Below are 23906 nucleotides of genomic sequence, written 5' to 3'. Positions count from 1 at the left end.
GACTGGTTGAATTGTGTCACCCATAGATGTCACCAGGTTCTGAGTATCTTTTCTCATGATGCTCTACCAGGTCTGTACTTTAGCCATCTTCAGCTCCTGCATGTTTTGGGGGTAGTTGCCTTGAGCTTTCTTTTTAGCGTATGGAGCGCACATTCAGTGGATTCTGATTGGGTGAATGACTTTGGTGAATGACTTAGCCTGTCAAGAATTCCTGTTTTTGGCTTTGACTTTCAGTGGCACAATTCTGGTACACATGCTTACCAACAACAACCATAGACTCCAAAGGCAATCAAAAGCAAATAAGAATAGAGACTGAAAGCTTAGCTGCAGTAAGGATACAACTAAACACACCTGACTAATCAGAAACACCTGTGAAGCTACTTGTCCCAAACATTATGATTCCCTGAAATGGGGGACTGTATAAAAAGTGCAGTAGTTTCTACATGGTGAAATGAAAATGTATAAAAATTCCCTTTAATAAAAACTAAGAGTGCACTTTAAACACACGTGAATTGTTTGGTAACAAATCTAAAATTGTGGCGTACAGAGCCAAATCAGGAAAAAATATGTCTTTGTTCCAAACATTTTGGAGCTCATTGTATGTACATTTTCTTTTTTCCAGAATATTTTCACAACATTCTGTTGAGGTTTACAATGTGGGGCTGTTTATAGCTATTGGGTAATCATGCCAAGATGGGCCTATTGCGTTGACCTTGCTTCTGTGCATGTGGTTGCCAGATCTATAGACTCATTATGACTGTGGTTAATCATACAGCAAAATCTTTGCCCCTCCAACCCCCCCACCTTCTACCCAACACAGTCGTAAACATGGTAACACTCTGTCTCCTATCACCCCTTTTTAGAAGTAAAAGTTAATTACCAACACGCATTGGCACATAAACCTGCCTCATCGCTCGACATTGACCCTTGTAAATTGCCTCTCTGAGCTTTTATTACAGAGCATGGATGGATAAGGGCTAAACAAATTGCTCAGACAAATAGAGTGGGCCAGCATGGCCTACCTTTTCACTTTCACTTTCTCAGACTGTTCATCTGAAATCCCGTGTAAATACTTCATTGTATGGGGGGGTGGGGGTCGCAAAGTTCTATTTCTGCAGCATGAAGGCAACAGGGGATGGTTTGCGCTTTAGGACTTTGGTAAAATTGGTCATCAGTCGATCGGAACATCCCCTGGATCTTGGTCAGCCCGGTCCATTCGTCCAGCGGTTGTGGTCAGGCCGCAGGTTTTAAAACCCCGGCAGGTGATGTGGAATAGTTCCCCTGCATCACTCCCACCCCTTCCGGCTGCCCCCACCAGCAGTCGTGCTTCAGCACAGGGCATTGGTGCTGTCTGTGTGTGTGTGTGTGGGGGGGGGGGCGTCTGCTGCCTGGCCAGGGTTTCCGTTAGTTTATTGCAAGCTCGGGGTCGCCCACCAGGCCTAAGCATCGGGGATTTTTTTTTTTTTTTAAATGTATTTTTATGATGTTTTTAAACTACAGTCACAGTGGGGCGGCTTGGGTGGAAAGCTCGCCAGCGACATCTGTTGGTTAAAATGTGAACGCGCTATAGGAAAAGAGCAGGTCTGAGATCAGTGTTCTTTACCCTCATTGAGCGTAGAGTGACGTTCAGCACTTGATGCTCCCAACTATCACACGCTAACGGTATCTAGCAAGGCACCATTTCTTAAGTAGGCTAACTAACCTCGTTACAAACTGTTATCACTTCATCTCGTCAGTAAGTACGTTCTTTTCATATTAACTTACGCAGTGTGTAGGTAACGTTAAACTAGTAGCATGAATGTAACGTACGATACATTGCAACATTATATGATTTATTAATCGCCATCGTTAGCTTGATGACATTGATGTGCATGACAACGTTGTCATTTACCTAACTTAGCTAGCTAACTAAACAGTCAGTAACACAGATACATGGATATTTTGTTGTAGTTGAAATGTGCCCACACTGCCCAGCATTCCAAGGCTGCACGTTGTTGTAAGATTCAGTAGCCAATCAGTAGGCAGTGTTGTGCATATCCCACTCTTACAGCTCGTTTCCAGCCAAAACCACTGCAAAGAGAGCAAACTTTTTTTTGTCAGTGACATTTCCTTCTGACATCTACGACGGCAATCGCAACAACGACATTTATTCTGCCTTTTTGTATAGCTATTTCCATGGATAAAATCACATTTATTATTATTATTATTTATTGGTAAAAACATTTACTTCATATCCAGGGAGATAGCCAACTGCTTGCATGTTACATGACATGTGTAGCCATTTAGTAATATGATCGCATCAGGCTTGAAAATAACCTGTTAATCCTGAGAAATTGCTGAGTTGTCTTAGAATCTTTATCGCAACAGAATGTATCAAGGCTGACAGCCCGGGTCAAATTTGTTGTGACAGCTGCCGTCCAAAACAAATACCTGAGAGAGGCTGCCTGCGTGTGTGCCTGCCTGCATGCGTGCCTCCCCCAAGGCGTTACGTCATTGTTTTACAATGCGCAGCTGTCGTAGAAACATGCTGGCTTCGATAAGTGGAATCGATGAGCTCGGAGGCATACGAGGACAACTTGGAACCGGTTCTCGATTCCCATCCCTATTTAAATGTGCCCAGCATTCCAAGGCTTGTTGTAAGATTCAGTAGCCAATCAGGATTGAATACAAGTTTTTTGTAGAGTGCAAAAACTTTGATTTTATTTATTTTAATTTAATTTAATTAATTTTGTTGTTGTTGAAAACACAGCATTCCAAGTCTGTACATTGTTGTCAGATTCTTTGTAAGACTATCCTATGCTGTAAATAGTTGTTGATTTTTTAAAATGTGTGTTGAATAAATTACTTATTTATAACAACATTCACACTGTTTAGTTATATTTTCAAATCTCCAGTCAGCTTTTAGCACTGAATTAATGTAGGGCCCTATGGAATCTGTGTTATAGCTTTTTCAAATTTTCAATTCCGCGATTCCGCCCGTGATTCTGTTATCATAAAATCTATAGGGCCCTACTTTAATGCTGCCATCAGTCTGTCGCTGGCCTGCGCCGGGCCCCCATCAAAAAATACACTTGGCTGCCGGCCCGCGCGGGGCCGCCGGCCCCCGTCAAAAGATATTTGCCACCGGGCCTAACAACTTTTCTGGGGGAAACCCTGCACCTGACACAACCCATTACCCTGACATGTGGCCCACGTCCAACCTTACTGCACCGTCAGTCCCTCGATTAAACCCCCCCCCCCCCCCCCGTTGCCACTCCAGTGCCTGATGTGGTTCAGCTGCTTTCATCTGTACATTATAGGGAAAAGCAACAGCACGATTAGTCTATAATTCTGATAATTCTAGCCGTGACTGCTATACTCATTCTCAGTTCCTCCACTGGGCTCCACCCCCCCAACCTCAGCTCTCTCAGAACTCAGGCGAAAAGTCAGGCATAACAGACTGCAACTGACAAACAAAAAACAAATGGAGGGAACCGGTTGTCTGTTACGGAACAAACTACAGACTAAACGACAAACCAAACTACTGTGATGCTAAAGGAGTAGTGCGGAAGGCCGCATCGCCCGCCTGTACGAGAAGAGGGCCATTTTAAGAAGAGTGGCATAGCTCGAACCCTGAGCCTTCTGGCGTCTTTGTGATGCATTACTTGAGAAAATGCATGGCAAAATGGATGTTTTTGTTGTTTCAAATGATGAAATCTACTAAATGCTTCTGTTGGCCTGTAGGTAGGAGAGGATGTCGCACGCTGCATACCGATTGCATCACCTTTTTCCTGGTGAAACATTTTCCATGATTGATGCCTAGACTGGGTGCAAAAGCATAGTAGTAATGCTTATAATTTAAATGTGAGCTCAATGAAAAATCTGTACTATGGCTTCCAGTTTTTTTTCTCTGTCTTTTTCTTTAGGTGAAGGAGAATATAATAGCATTCTACTGAATAACTGGTCACATTTGTAAAGAGGAATAGAGGAAGTTTTGCTGAATGTATGATTTACATTTTCTGGATTTCCTCATTTACTGCAGCTTCTACATGAAATGCTTTTTGAAGGAACAATAGTAGATTGTTGTGTTTACTTAAATTCCGCTTTCACTCATATAGCCTAATGATTAGGCCTAATGACTGAAAATGAACAAAATGAGATTCATCTTCCTAAGACAGTGGGGAATTACATGTTCTAGTTGCATTCATAAGGTTATTTCACAAAGGAGCTGGTGGGAGGTAAAGTCCAGAGCTTGTCCAACATTCTGATGCATTGGCATTTCAGTGTCTAACTATTAGTCTTCAGCTGTAAGTAATGGATCATTCTCCTTGGCAGTTAATCATGGTTGTAACACCTCTGTGTTCTTCAGCTTGGTGACTGTTGTTTTATCTTGTTGACTGATGGCTACGTTTAAAGATGACTCATGCAAAGCCAATTGTTCTAAGTCAACACAAACACACCCATTTTCAAAACCATCATGCCCCAAAAGAAAGAATAGTCACCCGTTTTCTATTGTAGTGGGTTGGGTGTGAGAATTGGAGTGGTCGTACTAGACAGTTGAGCACAAAGTGTAGTCTGCAAGTGTATTACAGGAAAGGGGAAGATTGTGTTCTGAGAAGGGAGATTGCATTCAGGCAAAGAGTAAGTTAGACTGGAGAAACTGCTCAGTTTCACTTTTCTTTCTTCTCCACAGACAGGTTTCAGATTTGGTCTCCCCCTCCTGTGGAGATGCTGAAAACACACACACACTCAGACACAGACACATTCCCAAATAAATAAATAAAAAATAGTTTACCCAGTGTGAAGAAAATGTCACAAAGCGAGCTAACTTTGCCCTTCACATAGGGCCTACTTGCTCCGTTTTTTTATTTTGTGAACATTGTCAAAATGAAACCGCAGATTTCAATTAACTGGAATCCTTAAAAAAATTTTTTATGAAAGCTGTAGAGTGAATCTCTCTTTTTTTGTACCCAAATCCTTACAGTGACAAGGTTCACATGCATTATGGTTTCATTTCATTGCATTTATAACGCAAGGGTTGCAGCTTTATGACATCACAGTCGCACCTGTATAGCATAGGGGATACAGTTTTATGACATGAGGGGCACAGCTCAATGACATCAGGGGCACAGCTTTATGACATATGGGCCATAATTTTATGAATTGTCCCTTTTTGAGTTGGGTTCTAGGGTTTTGGTGTTTTATTTTGGTCTCTGCTACTGTAGCTGCACGCCAGCATAGATCCTACCGTCACTTTACTCTAGGCACCCCCGCAGGAGCTCCCAAAGTGTGCTGGGAACCTTTCACTCCTCAAAATCCTTGCAGCGGTCCCTTGCCACCTGCACCCCTGTCAGAAAATGATTTATTAACACTGAAGGGCTTGGGGGGAGCGATGCTTAATTAACACCTCGGATAGAGAGCCTTGGGATTGGAGCTCAGTGGGAAAGTGCGTATGGAGATCATGGGCTTTATGGCCTACTTCACTGACACCGTCCTTTCGTATTTAGTGTTCTAGTAGCCATAGACACTACGGTCCCATACATTCTGTCGTAGGGTGCAGAATTTTGAGTTCAGGAGTGAAACTTACTGGAATGTAGAATATATGGAATTAATGAGTAAGGAAATAGAACAGACCTTACTTATCCATGCAGCCTTTGCAAACCTATAATGAATATAAATTAAAATTGTTGAGTTGAACTTTAATTAAATGAGTTCACTTTTTAAAATGGGATTGTTTCACTGAAGAACAAAAGAACAGGAATGTTGAATAATGTATTCCCCCTGATGGGAGAGTGTTGCATTTCTACTGAATTCCCATTAAATGAGATGCTAACAATTATCTGTGCATGAGATGCAAAAATGCACTGCGCATGTGATGGAAGAATGCAAATTACAGGGTTGTTGACTGAATTTCCGTTAAATGGGGATATTTAAACGAAAACATGGCAAGAATTACCTTTTTATGTGTATTTTGTTCTCCCAAAATTATTCACTGTTATAAGCTTTATATTGAAATTTGGCAAAATTCCCAAGCTTAAATTCCCATGGAAAGTTTCCAGAAATTTTCCTGGAATTTACCTGGAAATTGCATGATATTTTGCAGCCCCAGTGGAACTAACTCAATTAATATTTTGAATTATCTTTGTCTGCTAGTACACTCACAGGAGAGGATGCCCTCTTTTAGGTCCTCAACCTCTGATTGCGGGATGCCCGTCTGTCCCAGAATGCAAACTCGCATAACCCCCTGGCAGCCTCCCAAGGCTTGCTATTATATGACCGTGGGATCACCAGGGTGGTGCTATTTTAGCCTCTACCTCGTGGCCGGATAGAGGTGGTCTCCACCATCCCGCTGCGCGTGGTGTTTAAAAAAAAAGTCCATGACACGAGTCAGGACTCAGGACAGATGGGAGTAGAGGAAGGAGGCGGGAGGATTTTACGTGAGATCTGTGTCGAGCTTTCCACTCTATTTCCCCCGATAGCTGGCACAGGCTTAAAGGGGGGCGGTAAGGGGGTGGGGGTGGGGGTGAGGGACACTGTGCGAGTGGGGTATTGCTGGAAGGGGTGTCCCATTACTGCTGTTTATATGACTCTGCATTTTGTTCTCGCTGTCTTTTAAAGCAGCAGTGCAGTGTTGTGTTCGGGTCCCCAAACTCCACTTCCTGTTTTATTTCCTCGTAACCTATTTATAGGTTATAGGATATAGGTCACATGTCGTAGGTTAGCACATCTCAAATGCCAACCATGGCCTGACCTGTGACTACCGTAGCAGAGGGAAAACATTAGGGCCCTGAATGCAAGTGATGGGTGTTGTGATTACATGGCAACAGTGTAGCATAATGGCAAGGGAACTGGGTTTGTACCCTAAAATCTGCAAGTTTGATTTCCAGGCCGGCCAATGCCGTTGTATCCTTGAGCAAGGTACTAACCTGGATCTGTTCAGTATACATCCAGCTGTATAAATGGACATTTTGTAAAACTGCAAGAGATCGGTAAGTTGCTGTGGATATGAGCATCTGCTGAATGTCTCTAATGAGTGCAATGTGATTTGAGCTGGGGGGATTTTCCAGGCGCCTGTGCTGTTTTTATTTATTTTTTTCCAGCAGGTCCAGTTACATTTTTCTGTTTGCCAGTTTTGTTTCACTGGTAAGCCCATCTCTAAACATTTCGATCTGTGTCCGTCATGTCAGGGCCCAGCTGCATCATGAAATCGTCCCCAGTCATGCATCTGATCTGACCTTGTCTTTCTGAACTGTGGTGGACAAGCTCTTGACTCTTTCTCCTGACCAGCCCTTTTGCAAAAATATATGTGGAACTTTGCAAATGGATGGCATTCCAGAATTAACTAGTTAGCTCTGCGAACAATGGACAACAGATGTAGTGTCCCTGAAATTGTCTGAATACTCAATTAAGAATTGGTCCATGCGACAGGCAAAAATAAAGCGTCCATTATAGCTGTTTTCTCCTGTTGCCCTTATCTACATTTGAATTGTAGTGATTCTTGTCAGATATGCAGTCCATTCATTGTTGGTAGCTCTATTTTTCCAAGGGTCTATCCTCAGTTGGGGTCACACACAGTATGCAGTCTTTCTAGAAGAAATAAATCTCAGGGCAATTGCAACTGACAACAACCAGTCCTTGCTCCTAGAGGTTACCTTACAAAAAGAAAGGATAGTCACCCTGAAAACTAATGTCTGTAGAATGACCCTTCTTCTACAAGGTCTTATCACCTTTTTTAACCAGTCACTTAACTGTCTTAATTGGACTCTCCAAAATGATGTCATTGTTTTTTTTCTGATCCATTTTTGCATTGGTAATGGTGATCTGTTCCTCACATTTTATTTGTAGCAGGACTGTGGCAACAATAGAAGTATTTTTTTTTTTTTTTTGGGACGATTAATAAATAATTTAATTTATCTATATTTGTGTCTGTCTGTCAGTGTTTGATGAAGGTGTTCTAGCAGGGAAAATTTCTGATAAGGACGTTGGAGCCAGTTTTCTGACACTTCCACTTAAAGAGCAGTAAAAATGGTCCATTCATGAACACCGCTGGTTATATGCTTAGATTCCACTGATAAACAGGAAGGAAGTCAGTGATCCACATCTCATCCCAGGCAACAGTCAACATTTCCTGAGCATGTGACCTTTTTTGAGTGCCTTGGATACAAGGCACTCTCATAAACCTGCAGGGTTAGAAAATACTAACTGTGGCCTTCATTAATGCCAGTTGAATGTTAGGCTACAGTGAAAGTGAACTACATGTTCAGTTTCTGCTGAAAATTGTACAGCAACCAGGCAATTTGAAGAAAATGAGAGAGAGCTTCCTTTTTTGTTGAATAACAGGAAATTTTATAGAATTATTACAAAACAACTCACATTGAAAATCTTTCATCAAAGACCAGGACTTCTGAACGCAGTGTACTTGATGAGTTCAATTGTATATGGATTTCAAATGGACACTAGCACACAGGGGTCAAACTCCAGTCCCGGAGGGCTGCGGTGTCCACTGGTTTTCAGGGTGTTCAGGGCACCAGTGGTTCATTTAAGTCATTGATTGGTTAAAGAATCCTCACACCTTGTTCTCAAGGCCTTATTTGGCAGCTGATTGAAAGGAAACCACAAAAAAAAACACAGGCACAGCAGCCACCTGAGAATTTAGTTTGACACCCCTGCTCTAGCATCTATACATTGAGTGTGCAATTATTAAAGGACATGTATGCAGTGATCTCTTGTTCTTACTTAGGAACTGTGTTATAGAAGAAAAATAGCAACGAACTGTACAACAAATGCACATTTACGTTTTAACCACACATGTTATTCAACAACAGTGCCTGAGAATAAGTGAACAGTGAGCAAGGAACTGCTAATGTCAACTGCAAATGTGGAAACAAGGACAGTTCCCCATTCCATTTCACAGTATTAATTTTGTCTTAAAACAGTTAACCAGTTGTATAAATTTACGCTTTGAAATACTTGAAATACATTTTATCATCTTTGTGCTTTAATGAAAAATAACAGGTTCAAAAAGTATTTGACAGTGTCAGTATGTGTGTTGGCTGTGGACAGTCTGCTCCTTTAAATTTCTTTGAAAGATGTTGGTGTATACTACCTGGGGTTTTCAGGAAAATTTGCCGAAAATATCAGGGGTTTTTTCCATGTGTGAGGCCTTCATTCAGCTTTGCTTAGTGATATTTGTATTGACATTAATTATTGGATCATTGCCATTTAGCTATATTGTGAGGTATTTAGCATGGTGATACTGATTGCAAGCCCAGAGGTGCAAGTACTGTATGTCCAGCATGTAGAGTATCTATTCCACGATGTGTCTACTCTGTAAAACTCATTGTTCTCTTTTGTATGGATAATATATGCCTATTAGCTTGCTGCAAGAAAAATTTGAGTATTTGAGTTTATTTTGTGAATGCTTTTTGTGAGAATGGATGTGGGGGAATAGGAGGAGGAGGGGTGTGAATGTGGACATGGCCATTGAATAAAACTTACAAAAGCCCTTTTTTGTTTTACTTTTGTTTTTAAATGTTTTTTTTTTACAAAGAATGCTTATTATGTAGCTGGGTGATATAATGGGTACTCTGGCAGTGTGATGGTGGTCCACTGCATCATATAGTATGTCCTGAACTGATCTGTTGTGCTGGATTTGGAAATAAAGGGGTACAGGTCTTAAAATTTGCTGGAACTGTAGGCTACAGCATAGGAGACGCCCCTCCAAGGAGTCTATATTTTGTAGGTAATCACACAGGTTCAAGAACAAGTGCAGAGATCAGACTTGGCCATAGGACACAGTGGTCATACCACCATTTATTTTATCAGAACTACAGCTGTGCAATGATGCAAGGCTTAACTATTGTTGGATTGAATGGGAACGTTGTGTGGGAAGCTCAAGGTAAACTTTTATTTATGCCAGAAGAGTAATTAGTTCTATGGGTGGGTTCTTGTCGCAGAAGTTGCACTTGTCACTGATTCCATGCTTTTTCTCTCTTTATTTGGCAGTTTCTTGTCTTATCCCCATTTTTAATTCTTTCTGTGATTTTTCAGTGGTTTTGGATGTTAAATATAATGCAGCCTGCAGTCAGTTGCTGCAGTCAGTGAAAATGGGCACTCCATTGAAGACTAAACCCTCAAACCAAATCTAACTTTAAAGAAACGAAAACACACATTAATCATGTTTTTTTATTATTTTTGTAATGGAATTTGAGCATGCTTCACTGTTTCTAACAGTGTTTTGTTGAAGACAAAACATTCTCTTTCTTTGATTCACAAAAGTAATTTGAATACACCAGCTTATCAATGCATTATTTACTAGTGGAAATTGCCCTCTGATATTTTGGAACTTCAAACTCTTGTTACTGTTGCTACAGTTGCACGTTATTTCAATCATGTCCCACTGCTGCGTTTGAGATATGTTGCTTAATGTAATGAATCAATTTTGTGAAACACTCCATGATTTCTGCCTCTTTTTTCAGTTTTCCGTGAATTTGAACAACTTTGCCGTGATTGCTCTGTGACTTTAGCCACTATTTTCTGTAACGAACACCCAGCATTAATTATTGCTGGCTACTTACTCTGTACTATTTTATGATTTCTGGCTCAAGGAGTTGAAAGTGTGGAGAAGGAGTTGAAAAGCGATTCTTGTGACTTGCGTGAACTTTAAATTCAGCGGAATATATGATCAATATCTCTGCTCGTTATTTGCGCAATCCTCCCTTAAATGCATTTAAATTGAGGAGAGAAGCACACCATGTGATGACATGCATACTCTGCTTCCAGCCCCATGCGCCTGTTTCATATATAGCACACATGCTTATGGGGTAGAATGTGTCATACAGTAACTGTAGTCCCCTAGTGTACTGGTCTTTTTGACTCTAGTGGCTGAATGCTGCTATTGCAGGAGTCAGCCGGTCAGTCGTTTTTACTCAGAGGTACAGTACTGTTTGTGTTGCAGTTAATTCCAGTCTGGGGTATAATATGGCGCAGGGACAAAGTTGGCTATGGTGGAGACATCTACAGGTTGGTCTGCCCACTTTGATTCTTGTATGTGGCATTTATGACTGGAGGTGATGGCATGGAGTCAAGCATGTCAATGCGTATGTTGCCAATCCACACCTCTCATCTTCAGTAGCCAAAGCCAAAGGGTGTTTGTGTGCCTTGTTCTCTGCTATCACACAATTGGAAAAACAAAGGAAGGTGCTAAGGAAAAACAAACTCGTTCTCCAACCTGTTTCTTGTAAGAACTGAGTTCCATTTGTCCATTATTGACACTTTTCAAACTATTTTTATTACGGGATATTGGCTAGAACACAAACTACTAGGCCTATGTGCAGACTTTTACAAGTATTTCATGATATAGGCTATGACACTCAGGTACAGACAGGCACCTTTCCAGTCTTCAAGTACAAGCATGCCTTCTGGCACTAACTTGAAAAAATCATTTTTGAAAAAAAATATTTCACAGATGTGAGAGTGATCATTACTTTACATGACATGTAGTTAACAGAAAGTCTCATCCATACTTATACACAGTAAAATGTTTAGTGCTAAACCCACTTTTTCTGCAGAGTGAACCTATGTAAACTCTCTTAGAGCTGAAATTAACACTACATTTTACTGTGTAGGACATGCACAGTAAAATGTAGTGTGAACAGGTGGAAAGATGGGCCAGCAAATCTGCTGTCCTGACCACCATGGGAAGCTTGAGAGTGACATTGTGACTGGGAGAAGAGACCAGGCAGGGAGGAGATAGCCAGCTGCTACAAGGTTGCAGAATGGAGAGATTTGGCCAGGGTGTAGGAGAGTGGTGGTATGGTGAAGCTGTTCCATTCACTGCCTTGTAGACTAGTACCATGGCATTGAACTTGATGAGAGCCATAAACATTGAAATGAGGTGAGGAGGAGTTTGACCTGAACACATTTTGGAAGATTGCTGACAAAGCATGCAGTCGCATTTGTATTAGTTGCAGGGGTTTAGTGACACAAGCAAGGAGATAGGCGAGAAGAGCATTGCAGTAGCACAGGTATTAGAGTACCAGTGCCTGGGCTAAGAGCTGTTTAGACTAGGTTGTGTGAAAGCGGTGGATTCCTTGGATGTTGCATCGAAAGAATCTGCACACCCGACCGACTGCCGCTATATGGAAAGTGAAGGGGAGAAGGTCATCTAGGGTTACCTTTTGGCTTCTTGCAGTGAAAGAGCTCTGAGTGAGCTCTCCTGTAGCATCTAGATTGAAGGAGAGGTCTTACCGTGGAGAGGACTTGGAGGGACTATAGAACACCTCAGGCCAGTATTATAAAGAAACTAATGTTAAATGATATTATGACATTCTAGTAATTGCGTTTTTAAGGTAATTGATTTCTGGTTTTCTTTAATGCTGTATAAAAATGAGGAAGGCTTGTGTTCAGTAAAATAAAGGAATATGCATTGTGTGACACCACAAGGCCTGATGAAGCCTAAACCAGGAAGAACCGTCAATTGAGCTAGATTTAATATAGGGGGCTGTTCTAAGCGTGGTGTTTCCATGTGAAAATATATGCAAATTATTTGGCTGAACCAGGTTGTTTGGTATTTCTCGTCTGAAGATGTTATACGGTGACAAGGTGGTAATGGGGTTTTGTGCTTGAGAGGTCTAAGGCTACATGTGCAGTGTGTGTGTGTGTGTGTGGGAGGGAGGGAGTGAAAGACTGGGAAACACATGTACCCACATGGCCCTAAACAATCGCATAGACCGTTTATGCCACGGTCCGGCGACGCAGACGATGATTTAAATACCGATTTGTTTACTGCCCATGGCGGGCCAGTAAAAATGTTGTCCAAGAGCTTACAAAGCTGCACTTGAAGCAGTCTCTGTTTCCTGTATTTCAGGCAGTCTCAGCGATTTATCTTCTTCAAACAGTCATTGCGATTTATCTACTGTATTTCAAGCAATCTCTGTGATTTCTCTTTCTCTGTTGGTTTTGTGGTCTTTTTCCATAACTACTCTCTCTTTCCCAAACTCAAATTCTTCATCATGACAAATATGATCATATTTGAAAAAGCTGACGTTCACCAAGTTCAAGCTGCTTCTGCTGTTTTTACTACCAGTTGATTTAAATTTTGCAGTACAATTTACAAGTTTTTTTTATACTTTGCATTGGAGTAATGTACCATTTCTGCAATTGCTAACCTTACAGTTGATGTATTGGCCAAATATGTTTAGAAAAACGTAACAAAAACGTTGCTGTGATTTACACATGATTTATTAAGCAGCTCAGTTTTTCTCTGACGACTGCTGATGTGGATGATCTCGTCACTATCGTATAGTTTGTGGTTCCTTCTCTCTGAAGTTCTTTTACAGCGGTTTCATTGGGATATAGAGCTCTTCACAGCCTCCTGAGAACCCTTTTGATCACTGTGGTGATCCACTGTGGGGATCTTTCTGCATGGTTTGCATTACCGATTTTAATGTGTGGGAAATTGGGATCCTAACTCAAAGGTTTCATAATCGATTCCCTGGTAGGACACTGCTGAATTGCTTCACTATATATCCAGCAATAAAAGTGGGTAAACACTTACATTTGTGTAAGTTGCTCTAGATCAGAGCATCTGTTAAATGCTAGTAATGTGATGTAGTTTATTTGTATTTTTCACATTTACTGTGGAAGTGCAGTTTGCTCTTAAAGCTGTTGGTTGTAAGGCGAGCACTGCAGTCTCTTTCATTATTGTCTTACTTGATAGACATTAGTAGAGTACAGCAGATACTGCAGACACTACAGCAAACAGGCCTATGATAAATATGACTGATGTCAGTATGAGGAGAAATATAGGAGGGTGTTTGGGATCAAGTGTGGGAGCCAGAGCTCAGTGGGTGTTTGGCTGCTTCAAAGGGCCATGTGTCCCAAGCCCTCTCTGCTGGAGTCAAAGCATCTAGAGGGAGCATGGTCACGACGAAGAGATGGCAGAATAGATGCTCTTATCGATCGATGCCACCGCGTGTAAATGGAACGCCACCACAGCGGCTGCACCCTTTCATGGGAAAGACATCTGGCAGCTCGAGATGTAATTTCACACTTGTGAAAAAGTGCGGCGTGCAACAGACGACTCCTAATCCAGTCCTCCTCTCGCTTCGCCCCTTTCCCAGGCTACGAGAGGACAGAGGACTCCTCCAGTAAGATGTCGGCGACTGCCCAAGAAGACGGCAGAGTGATCTTCATCAACCAGCCCCAGTACGCCAAGTTCTGCAGCAACCATGTCAGGTGGGATTACATTAAATTACATTACCAGCTCCTCACCCATTATACTACACTGCCGGGATCACAGCAGGTCGTGCACCAGAATTTGGGGCCAAGCTCAGGGGCTTAGTCCCTAGCTGCTGTAGGGAACCCATGTGATGTGGGTACATTAGCAACTAAGCTGAAAACTAAGGTTGATTTTAAAAATTTGGTTACTGACACCGGGTGGTTTGGTTGTGGATTGGCTCTGTTGCCAGAAAGTGTGGCGATTTAAGGATAATCTATAAAGCCAGCTTGTCTATTAGAACGTTTTGCATTTGTATTTTGTTCCTGAAAATGTGTGCAGAAATATTCAGCTGCCATGCATTGGTCGTTTCTTTCTTTTTTCTTCCAAGACCAATATTGGATGGAGATGTGAGCAAGCAGGTATTCATTTATGACAGAATAGGGTGAATTGTGTGTACGTTATCTGCAGTGAGGTTTAGTCGTTCAAAAGCAGGCTATACTATAAGTTAATAGAAGCAATTAAGTATATTCAGTGATGCAAAAAAGAAAGAAATATATTTATTTATATTTGTGTAACTGGGTGTACACAAGCATACACGCACACAGACACACAAATATGTGTGACTATTGAACATGTATTGAACATGAGGCGCTTCCTAATGCAGGTTATTCTGTAAAGCTGGTTTAGTGGACATGGGGCTGACTGCAGTGCTTCTGCTGAAGCCACACATGCTGTGATAGGTCAGCGTAACCGTCCTCCACTTCACACCCGGCCTTTCCCAGCATGACACTTTCATCTACCTCTGTGAGCTTCCGCGTCAGGTCCCCTCCCCTAATACAGCATACTGGCAAAGTGTGACATCAGAGTACATCAACAAACTCCATCTTGAATCAAAGAGATTCAAGCACATATCAGATCTGTCTAGTTAGATGGCTATTATTTAGATTGCTATTAGAGTAATGTTGTCGGTTTTGTCGGTGTTGTTGGTGTGATTAATAATGAAATTAACAATGAAAAAAAATCAGTTCATGCAGATTGATGGAACAGATGCTTCATTTCATGAACTCTGTCATACAGTCTGAATGATTATTGGTTTTCCATTGCGAGCAGATGCCATTGATTTCCTAGACTGACAGGTCAATACCAATTTATATGTAAGAGGAGTTCAAGTGCATGTGTATTAGGAGTGCACTAAGCGCTGAATTCTCCGTACCTTGACGTTAGAATCACCTTACTGTTAGTAGCCAGTCAGCACGCTGGTACGCAACCAATTCCTCAGGGAATTCCCCAGGGTTGCATTGCACCAGTTATGTACAAGTTCTTTCCTTGCTAATGTCATGTATAAATTATCCTCCAATCCCCCATAATCTTTGCCAGTTAGTTTTACAGTAGACAAGCTAACTAGCCTGTTACCTGTTTACAAATTTTATTTACTAGCTGGCTAGCTAGATAAGTAATATATTGGTAATGTTACCGGCTGTTTTTCATCACCTTTAACTTCCTCATTTGAGAAGCTACATATGAATCCAGCCATATGTAATGGCAGTTAGCAGGCAAACTTGCTCTTTTGTGATCACCGGCACCATCCCTGTTCTGAAACAAGTCATGAGCCAGGAGCCATCTGTGTCATTCTGACAACACAACCATGATAAGATGCAAACATGGAAATGCCTTTGAAAAGCGATGCATTCTAAATCCACAGCCACACGGTTTTTGAGGGAGGAAGTGGCAAACAACCAGGACTTGGTAGCCTGTAGCTACTACTAATGGGTTTGACTGTCTTTGTAAGAATTCAAGATACTGTACCTCTGCAGTTGAGTCACACATAATTGTTTAAGTTTGCTCGTTACTGACGCAATGTCAAAGATAATGTAAATTCAACATAGAAATGTAATCTAACAGCACTTCTCCGTAAGCACACCAACATTCAAAAAAGCTGACATTAATGGGTTATAAATACATTTAGGTTTTTGTATTTAGATATTGAAACATGTTTGTTTAGAAAATGCATTTTTTAAATTATTTTTTAAAGCGGGTAAATTCATTTTAAATTATTAGACTTTTTGCATTTATAATACTGACAAGGAGAAGGGAAGCCATCCAAGCCAGTTGGCTGCAGAAACCAGAGACCACAAAGAAAGAGCACACTTGTATAAGCCGTAAGTTAGGACCATGAAACACTCTTTTCTGAAGATACACTACATTTTCAAAAGTATGTGGACACCCCTTCTAATTTGTGGTTTTGGCTATTTAAGCCACACCCTTTGCTAACAGGTGCATAAAATCAAGCATACAGCCATGCAATCTCCATTGACAAACATTGGCAGGAGAATGGGCCATACTGAAGAGCTCAGTGACTTTCAACGTGGCACTGTCATAGGATGCCAGCTTTCCAACAAGTCAGTTTGTCAAATTTCTGCCCCGCTAGAGCTGCCCCAGTCAACTGTAAGTGCTGTTATTAGGAGACACAACAGCTCACCCACAAAGTGGTAGGCCACACAAGCTCACAGAACAGGACCATCGAGTGCTGACACGTGTAGTGCGTAAAAATAATCTGTCCTCGGTTGCAACACTCATTACAGAGTTCCAAACTACCTCTGGAACAACATCAGCACAATAGCTGTTCATCAAGAGTTTCATGAAATGGATTTCCATACATCTGGATGTGATGTTCAGGTGTCCACATACTTTTGGAAATGTAGTGTATCTGTATATAAATTCAATGTGTGTGGGAAATGGGAATTAAAGGCTGAAAAAAGAGATGTGACCCACTAAGATGTATCGCAGTGAGGGGAAAAAGTAGTGTGTTTGTATGTGTGCATGTATGTATACATGTACGCAATGTAATGCAGCAGAGTGTGGAACACAGAAGGGAAGGGATGTAATCGAGAGACAGTACAACAAGAACCAAACACAAGAAATGCAGATAAAAACCAGCTAAGGAACCTGTGCATTTATTTGGAGATCCAGTCTGCTGGACAATATTTAAAAAGGAAAAACATATACCAGAACAAGGAACCTCAACCTCTTGGCAGTTTTTCCACCCAGGTTTTTTCCAGGGTGGGTAACACACATGGTCTTCTTCCTCCAGGCTATTCACACCTTTCACAGAGTTTGTACCCTTTTAGTTTCACTTTATTTAATGAGTTAATCACCTTCCCCAGAGAGTAGGGTAAACGTCCCTATTAAGCCCACGTACCATATAAGCCCACTTGCAACTCAGTCAAATTTAGTCAAATTTAAAAAAACTACATCATCATTTTTTGCTGTGTGATGTTTTTTCGAATGAAGCTGCTTGTTACGTAAATGACACTTTTTATTGTAAGTCAATCACATTTGTCGATATTGAGTTATCGAAGCATATGTGTGGCATGTGCCTGCTGATCCCAGAAGAAGTTGCAAAAAAACTTAGGTGATTTTGGTACCCTCAGAAAATAACATTTTTTGTATATTTCTACTCCTGTTTTTGGAAAGTACTCACTTGTTATCAAAATTTAAGTGATTAGTGTTTTGAATGAGACATATGTTAGAATATTACCTGAATTAGAAATGTTGTGTCTTTTGAAATCAAAATATGAGTTTTAGCACACTAGCAAACAGACCACATGCTGCATCAATACAGTAGCTACATAGTATGGTTCATTGCAATGACATAAAGCATGATAAGCATGTATAGTTTATATTTTTGTATGCAGTTTATATTAGTATACTGTTAAATAGACAATAAATGTGTATGTTTATCTTTATTTATTTTTTAATTAACATTTTTACCTGGTGGGCTTAAAGGGGACTCTAGCAAAAAAATCACACTGTCTGAGGTGGATGTAAATGAGTATAGCTAATTACTTCTCTACATGATCAATTTATACTTTTCATATTATGTTAGTGCACCATATATAGATTTATTTCATACAGTTGTTTTTTTAATGTCATTTGAGTAGAATAAAATATTCTGTCTTTAACCATAAATTCACTGATGTTCCCTTTAAGCCCACCTGTTCCCATTAAGCCCACTTTACTGTGTTTCAATGGGGATTTTCTCCCTTTTGACCTCTGAACCATTTTCCTCCCTAATTTTGACCTCATCTGATGAATCAGCTCCATAATTTAGATAATTAATACCCATATTTAAATATCAGTGATATTGCATAGGTCAATTAATTCTGGATAGGCCTGTGTTCTATCTTAACATTAGCAATAATTTTTTAATCTTTACTTTTCAGATGAGTTTTAGTTTAAGATGACTAAAACACGAAAGAACTACAGTTCATGCCCACGCATGATAGAAGCGCAAGTTCATCCTCTGCAAAGCAGGGCTGTAGGAACCTGGACCATTCTATTTGCGCAATCATGAGGTCATTGAAAATCTACAAAAATAAGATGAAAGCCATGAACGACATGCTAGCGTAAGACAAAGACAACCACAACGTGGGCTAAAGATTGAAGCAAACAAATAAAATAAAGCTTAGACCACCCTATAACCTGTTATGTTACACTACTAAGATGGAGCATGGAGCAAATGATAACCTTACTAAAACGATACAATCACCTCAAAGAGCATAGGCCTACGTTTAGTCTAGGAGAAAGTAGAAATTGCAGAAATGTTGACATCTTTCTTGTTTATTTTGTTTAAGTTAGAGGCTAATGATACATGAGCTTCAATATGTTATGACTGATGTCTCCTCATAATGAACTGTATGTTTTAATGTTACTCCACAATGAACTGAATGGTTTTAAAATGTGTTTTTACAATGTTTTCAAACTACTATCCTAAATCTGTTTAACATTTAAAAATGTATTGTTGAATTGTAAATCCTGAAATTGACTCATTTACTATCCTTAGAACATTAGTATTGAACTTGAAATTTCATTCAGTCAGTCGGTCTTCAGAAATCTTCATAAAAACACCTGCACTTTCAACCAGCTGACTGAACCAGAAATTTTGGCCAATTTCAAATGCCAACAGCACACCATAGGATAGAGATACAGACAAAATGACAACACATATTGAAAGATGAAGTATTGAAGAGTAATTTCCACTATAGTTTTGATTTTGTTCGTAAATATTTTTTTGGCTACATTCCAAAGAAGACATGTTGTAAGTTTAACTTTTTCTGTGTTGACAACACAGCAAAAAGGCTGGTCATGCCTATTTCAAATGCCATTTACAGGCCATAGGATAGGAGTGGAGACAAAATGAAAATAGCTATTGAGAGCTAAGAGATTACAGATTTGAATAGAACAAGTTTGTATTGTTAGGATTTTTTAAATATATATTTATTTATCAACAAATCATGAAGTGGGCTTATTTGGAACACCCATGGGCTTAAAGGGTACGTTAGGTACCCATTAAGCCCATGCCAGACTTTTGACATATTTTGACAAATTAAACAATAAAAACATTAGAAATTGGTATAAATTAATTATTGACACTTCAAATGAGAGATTAGACTTTCATTATAACTAAAATGTTCTCACTTAAATTGGGGCAGTATACATGAAAAATGTCTGAAAAGCGGATTTGGTGGGCTTAATAGGGACGTTTACCCTAACTCTTTTACGATCTGTGTATAATGAGCTAATCGCCTTAACCTGTTTGTGGAGTTTTTGCAGCTAGACCTTTGCTTCAGGAGGAGCTATTTTTAGGTTGTCTTAGGTGTGGCTTTTAGGTTTTAAACATTGGGTATGGCTTTTGTACTTTTGAAAGAACAAAGGGTTACCAGACATCCCGTTATTTTTAGAACAGCGTCATATTTCTCATATTTCATGTATCCCTGCTTATTCTGAGAATATCTTTCATACCATAAAAAAAAAAAAATCTGGTCACCCTTAAGTTTCTACAACTCCTCCAGTCACAATTCACGTGGATCTGCCACAATATGTCTGTTTGGTCACATATTCATGAATAATTGTGTTGGTGTCTATATGTAGTAGATATATTTGTGTCACTGCTGCATACTGTTTGAATGTATTTGGAGGTGTATTTGTGTATATGAGAGCGAATGAGAGTGAGAGTGAGAGAGTGTGTTAGTGTTCTACGTGATAGGCTGTCAATCAGACGCTTCTGTTTTTGATCAAATGTGTGTCCCCCATTGGCCCTTCCCTCTCGCTCCAGCCCTTTCTGCTGTCCTCTTAGGCTCACAGGTCAGTTCTGTTTCTGGATGGAGTGACAGCCAGGAGTAAACAAGCCGAGATGTAATCACATGATATTACCTCTGAAGAAGCTGCCACAGAGTCACACGGCATTAAGTGTGAACTAGAGTGAATCTCTCCCAACGCCGCGCATGATTCCTTTATCTCACCCTGCTTGAGGAGGCCAGGCTTCTTTGTTTGGCTCACCTCTGCCCCTATAGTCCTGTTTTCGTCTACATGACTTTTTCACCCTTCCTCTCCAGTTTATAGATGAGTTCAATATCAGTAGAGCTTTTGAATTCTTGCCATTTTAAATTTTGTCATTTGTAATTTTGTAGTGAATGGGGTTGTCCAAAGTTGCTTGCATTTACTGTTGGTGTCACATAAGTGTCAAATGCAAGTTGTCCTGAAGAAATTCTGTTGTAAGATTCTAGAGCACACCAAAAGGGAATGTGTTTGGAGTGGGTAATCGGAACGCAAGTGATTTTCTTATCGAGTACATACTGAAGGCGGTCTAACACTCTATCATCCGTGCTCATCAGAAGCTGTCCTTTAACTCCCCTCAACAGTTTGCAAGATGGACTGAAATTCATGTAGTTAAGAATTGTATCTGTATTTGATGTGATAAGTTGCTTGCTATCATATGTAAAAGTGCTTGGGTGCAGAATTGTTCTGTGTGTATGTTAGGCTTTAAAACGTTGGTGTGGCGATAGAGTCAGAGGAAGCCAGTTAAGGTGAATGCATTTTTCAGTATGTTTAATGATGCATGTCTAATAATGGAGAAAAATGCGTGTAATGGAATGGGTATACGCGAATGCCTCGCAGGCGGTTGTATTTGACAAGTCTCCTTGAAACCCAAGTCACCAAGTAAAGACACAGTCATAACAAAACAGTAACATTATCGATCCTGCTTGTCCAGTCTCTGTAAGCCTGTCACACTTGGTTAACCTTAGCAACTGCCATCACAATTGTTGAATCGCTGTCAACACAGTAAACACAATCTGTTTTCCTTTGGGGGTCTGATAAGGGGCACTCTCTACAGTGTTGTTCTTGGATAAGGTTATCCGTGTTAGAGCAGTGACTGTTTTTAGCTCAATCTAAGTTCTACCGTGTGAGTGATGGTGTGTTTAGTGTAATTTACTGGAGGTATATGGGACAAGGGAGTACTGAGTTGCGGGTACAATTATTATAGTATTGTAAGGAATTAGATTTAGTCGCTGGGGGGAAAACATGTTTAACTGACTCCATTAACTTCAAATCCTGTAAAGTGAAGATGTATGTGAATACAGGTTCACGTATACGTGCATTGGCTGTTCTGAAAAAGGGGGGAAAAAACAGTTTATTATGACGCAATATGACCGTTGGCAATAACCGAGGATAGGCAGTTTCAATGATGGAAAAGGTGAACACTTTATTTTACAAAGCAAGAAAAAGACCGCTATGAAAAGACATACAAACTAACAAACTAGGACAAAGAAAAGGAACACAAAGTGAGTAGTAACGAATGCCCAAATATTCTGTACAGCAAAGACTGTGGTACCAGGAGAACTGTTAAGCAGATTCTCCTTGAATGTTTCTTTGGGTTTCCCTTAAATCCAATCATGAGAAAGCCTTCCACACCCCACAGCTCCCTTGGTTTGCCCAAATAAGGTCTGGACATGAATAGGCCGGTAACATCTGCCCCACCAAGAAACCCCCCCTACTCCTCCAGAAAGAGAGAAACTGCACTTCCCCCCCTCCTCTGTAGACACAGGAGAAGCATCAAAATCCAGTGACAGTAATAAGATACTTTGTACGATGGCACGTGATCCTATGATTTTACCTATCGATTCTCCAAATACTTCTCTATGGGAGTCCATGGTGGTGACCCATCTGTGACCCAGACACTTGTGTAGGCATACCTATGTATAAATATACTATGCTTTACATACTTGTGATCATAACCCCACATACCATGTCATACCCGTTCAGTGTGCTTGTCTATGTATGATATTATTCGCAGTCCCCCACATTTATCATATCATCCTTAGTTATCCACATGCAAATTCGTATGCATTCTTTCAGTCGATGGTAGTAGTTTTGTCTGACCCAGGAGAGCCTGGGCCATTGTCCATGGATTGCAGAGCAGCAGTTTATGGCCCCCAACTGAAATACTTCTTGACCCTCCACCTGGTATGGTCACAGCTCCAAGAGGGTAATATCCTGTCATCTGATTCCTCCAACTCTTCCTGGAGGATAGGCCATGTGAACATTGCTTCCCCTCAATAAATGGGGCCGAAAAAGACAGGCCCATGCAGCTTTCAGCTGCTGTCCCTATCCTGGGGTGTTTTATGGCTCCACTCAGCTCCATTCATGTACGGCAGCGGAATTCTACAACTCCGTCAGTGTGCGCGCCATGGAAGAATATGTCCCATTGTGAAGGGACAACAGAGTTGATTGGGAAAATTGAAATTTTACCTTACAGTATGTGGAAGTCATTCCATGAATTTAATAATGAATAAATCCAGAGTAATGTTAAATGACCTCAAATATTGGTTCTTAACAGTAATTAACAGTACTTATGGTCAGTTTATTAAAAATGCTGCAACTAGGGTAATTTTTGTGGTAAAAGTTTAGATAATATTGAATGTATTCAAGGCAAGCACAGCACATGTACTGTATTTTCATATCACATATATAAATCAGAAATTCATTAAGCAAGTGGAAGAGAACTCATTGGTTCTGAGTCTCATTTCAACAGCCTCTCCACTGCTTTCTCTCTCTCTCTCTCTCTCACACACACACACACACACACACATACACTCACTCACTAATTCACTCACTCACATGTTCTCTCTCTCTTTCTTTCTTTTTATATCACTCACTCTCTCCATATTCTGCCCCTCTGCAGCACTGCGAAGTACAACGTCCTCACATTCCTCCCTCGGTTCCTGTATGCTCAGTTCAGACGGGCGGCCAATTCCTTCTTCCTGTTCATCGCACTCCTGCAGGTAGGTGGAACTTGTACCCGGCACACAGAAAATGTTTCCAGAATGTTGTGGAACATCCAGTTAGATTCCCATTTTTTTAGCTAATGGTATGATGGGAACATTTCCAAAACTGTCTCAGAACATGTTATTCCATACAATTCCTTTAAAAAAATAGTAATTTGTTAGCATTACTTAATGGTTATCATTTTAGTCATGAAAAATATTGTGGAGGATATGTATCAGAAAGAAAGACCTGGGTCAAATTTTTAAGCATTTGAGGCACATAGTGTGTCAAATATATTTGTATTTCATGCACAAACTACAGTAGCTCAGACAAAATATTTTTAAAATGTTTTTTAATAGATAATCAACTGCTGTGCTATTTACCGGTAGTAAGTATAAATAATAGTTAGGTATATAGTTAAAAAGTAGTTATTGTTAAAAGGAGAACTTCAGCTTGCAGCCCCTTTTTATCACTACGTCACCAATTTAAAAGTAAGTGGCACGTAAAGGTGAGGAGAACCTTGCTGTTCTTTTGCCATTCATGTGTTTGTGCTCAAAGGCATTCAAAGCCCAGAACCCTGTCCTCCACTGGAGAGGAATGA

The 23906-nt window shown here is 40.4% G+C and overlaps 1 protein-coding gene across 6 annotated transcripts in view; it reads left to right on the top strand.

Annotated features, from left to right (window-relative positions):
- LOC135259660 (probable phospholipid-transporting ATPase IA) overlaps positions 1-23906 on the top strand; it is a 111674-nt gene that overhangs the window by 6144 nt on the left and 81624 nt on the right. For all 6 annotated transcript variants that reach the window (XM_064344256.1, XM_064344258.1, XM_064344259.1 and 3 more), the window contains exons 2-3: positions 14103-14217; positions 23223-23322. In XM_064344256.1, coding sequence (XP_064200326.1) covers positions 14103-14217; positions 23223-23322 — 215 coding nt within the window. The remainder of the gene's footprint in view (positions 1-14102; positions 14218-23222; positions 23323-23906) is intronic.

Source organism: Anguilla rostrata, chromosome 7 (genome assembly GCF_018555375.3).
Source record: "Anguilla rostrata isolate EN2019 chromosome 7, ASM1855537v3, whole genome shotgun sequence".
NCBI classification, from domain to species: Eukaryota; Metazoa; Chordata; class Actinopteri; order Anguilliformes; family Anguillidae; genus Anguilla; species Anguilla rostrata.
This window is presented reverse-complemented; position numbering and strand designations above follow the sequence as displayed.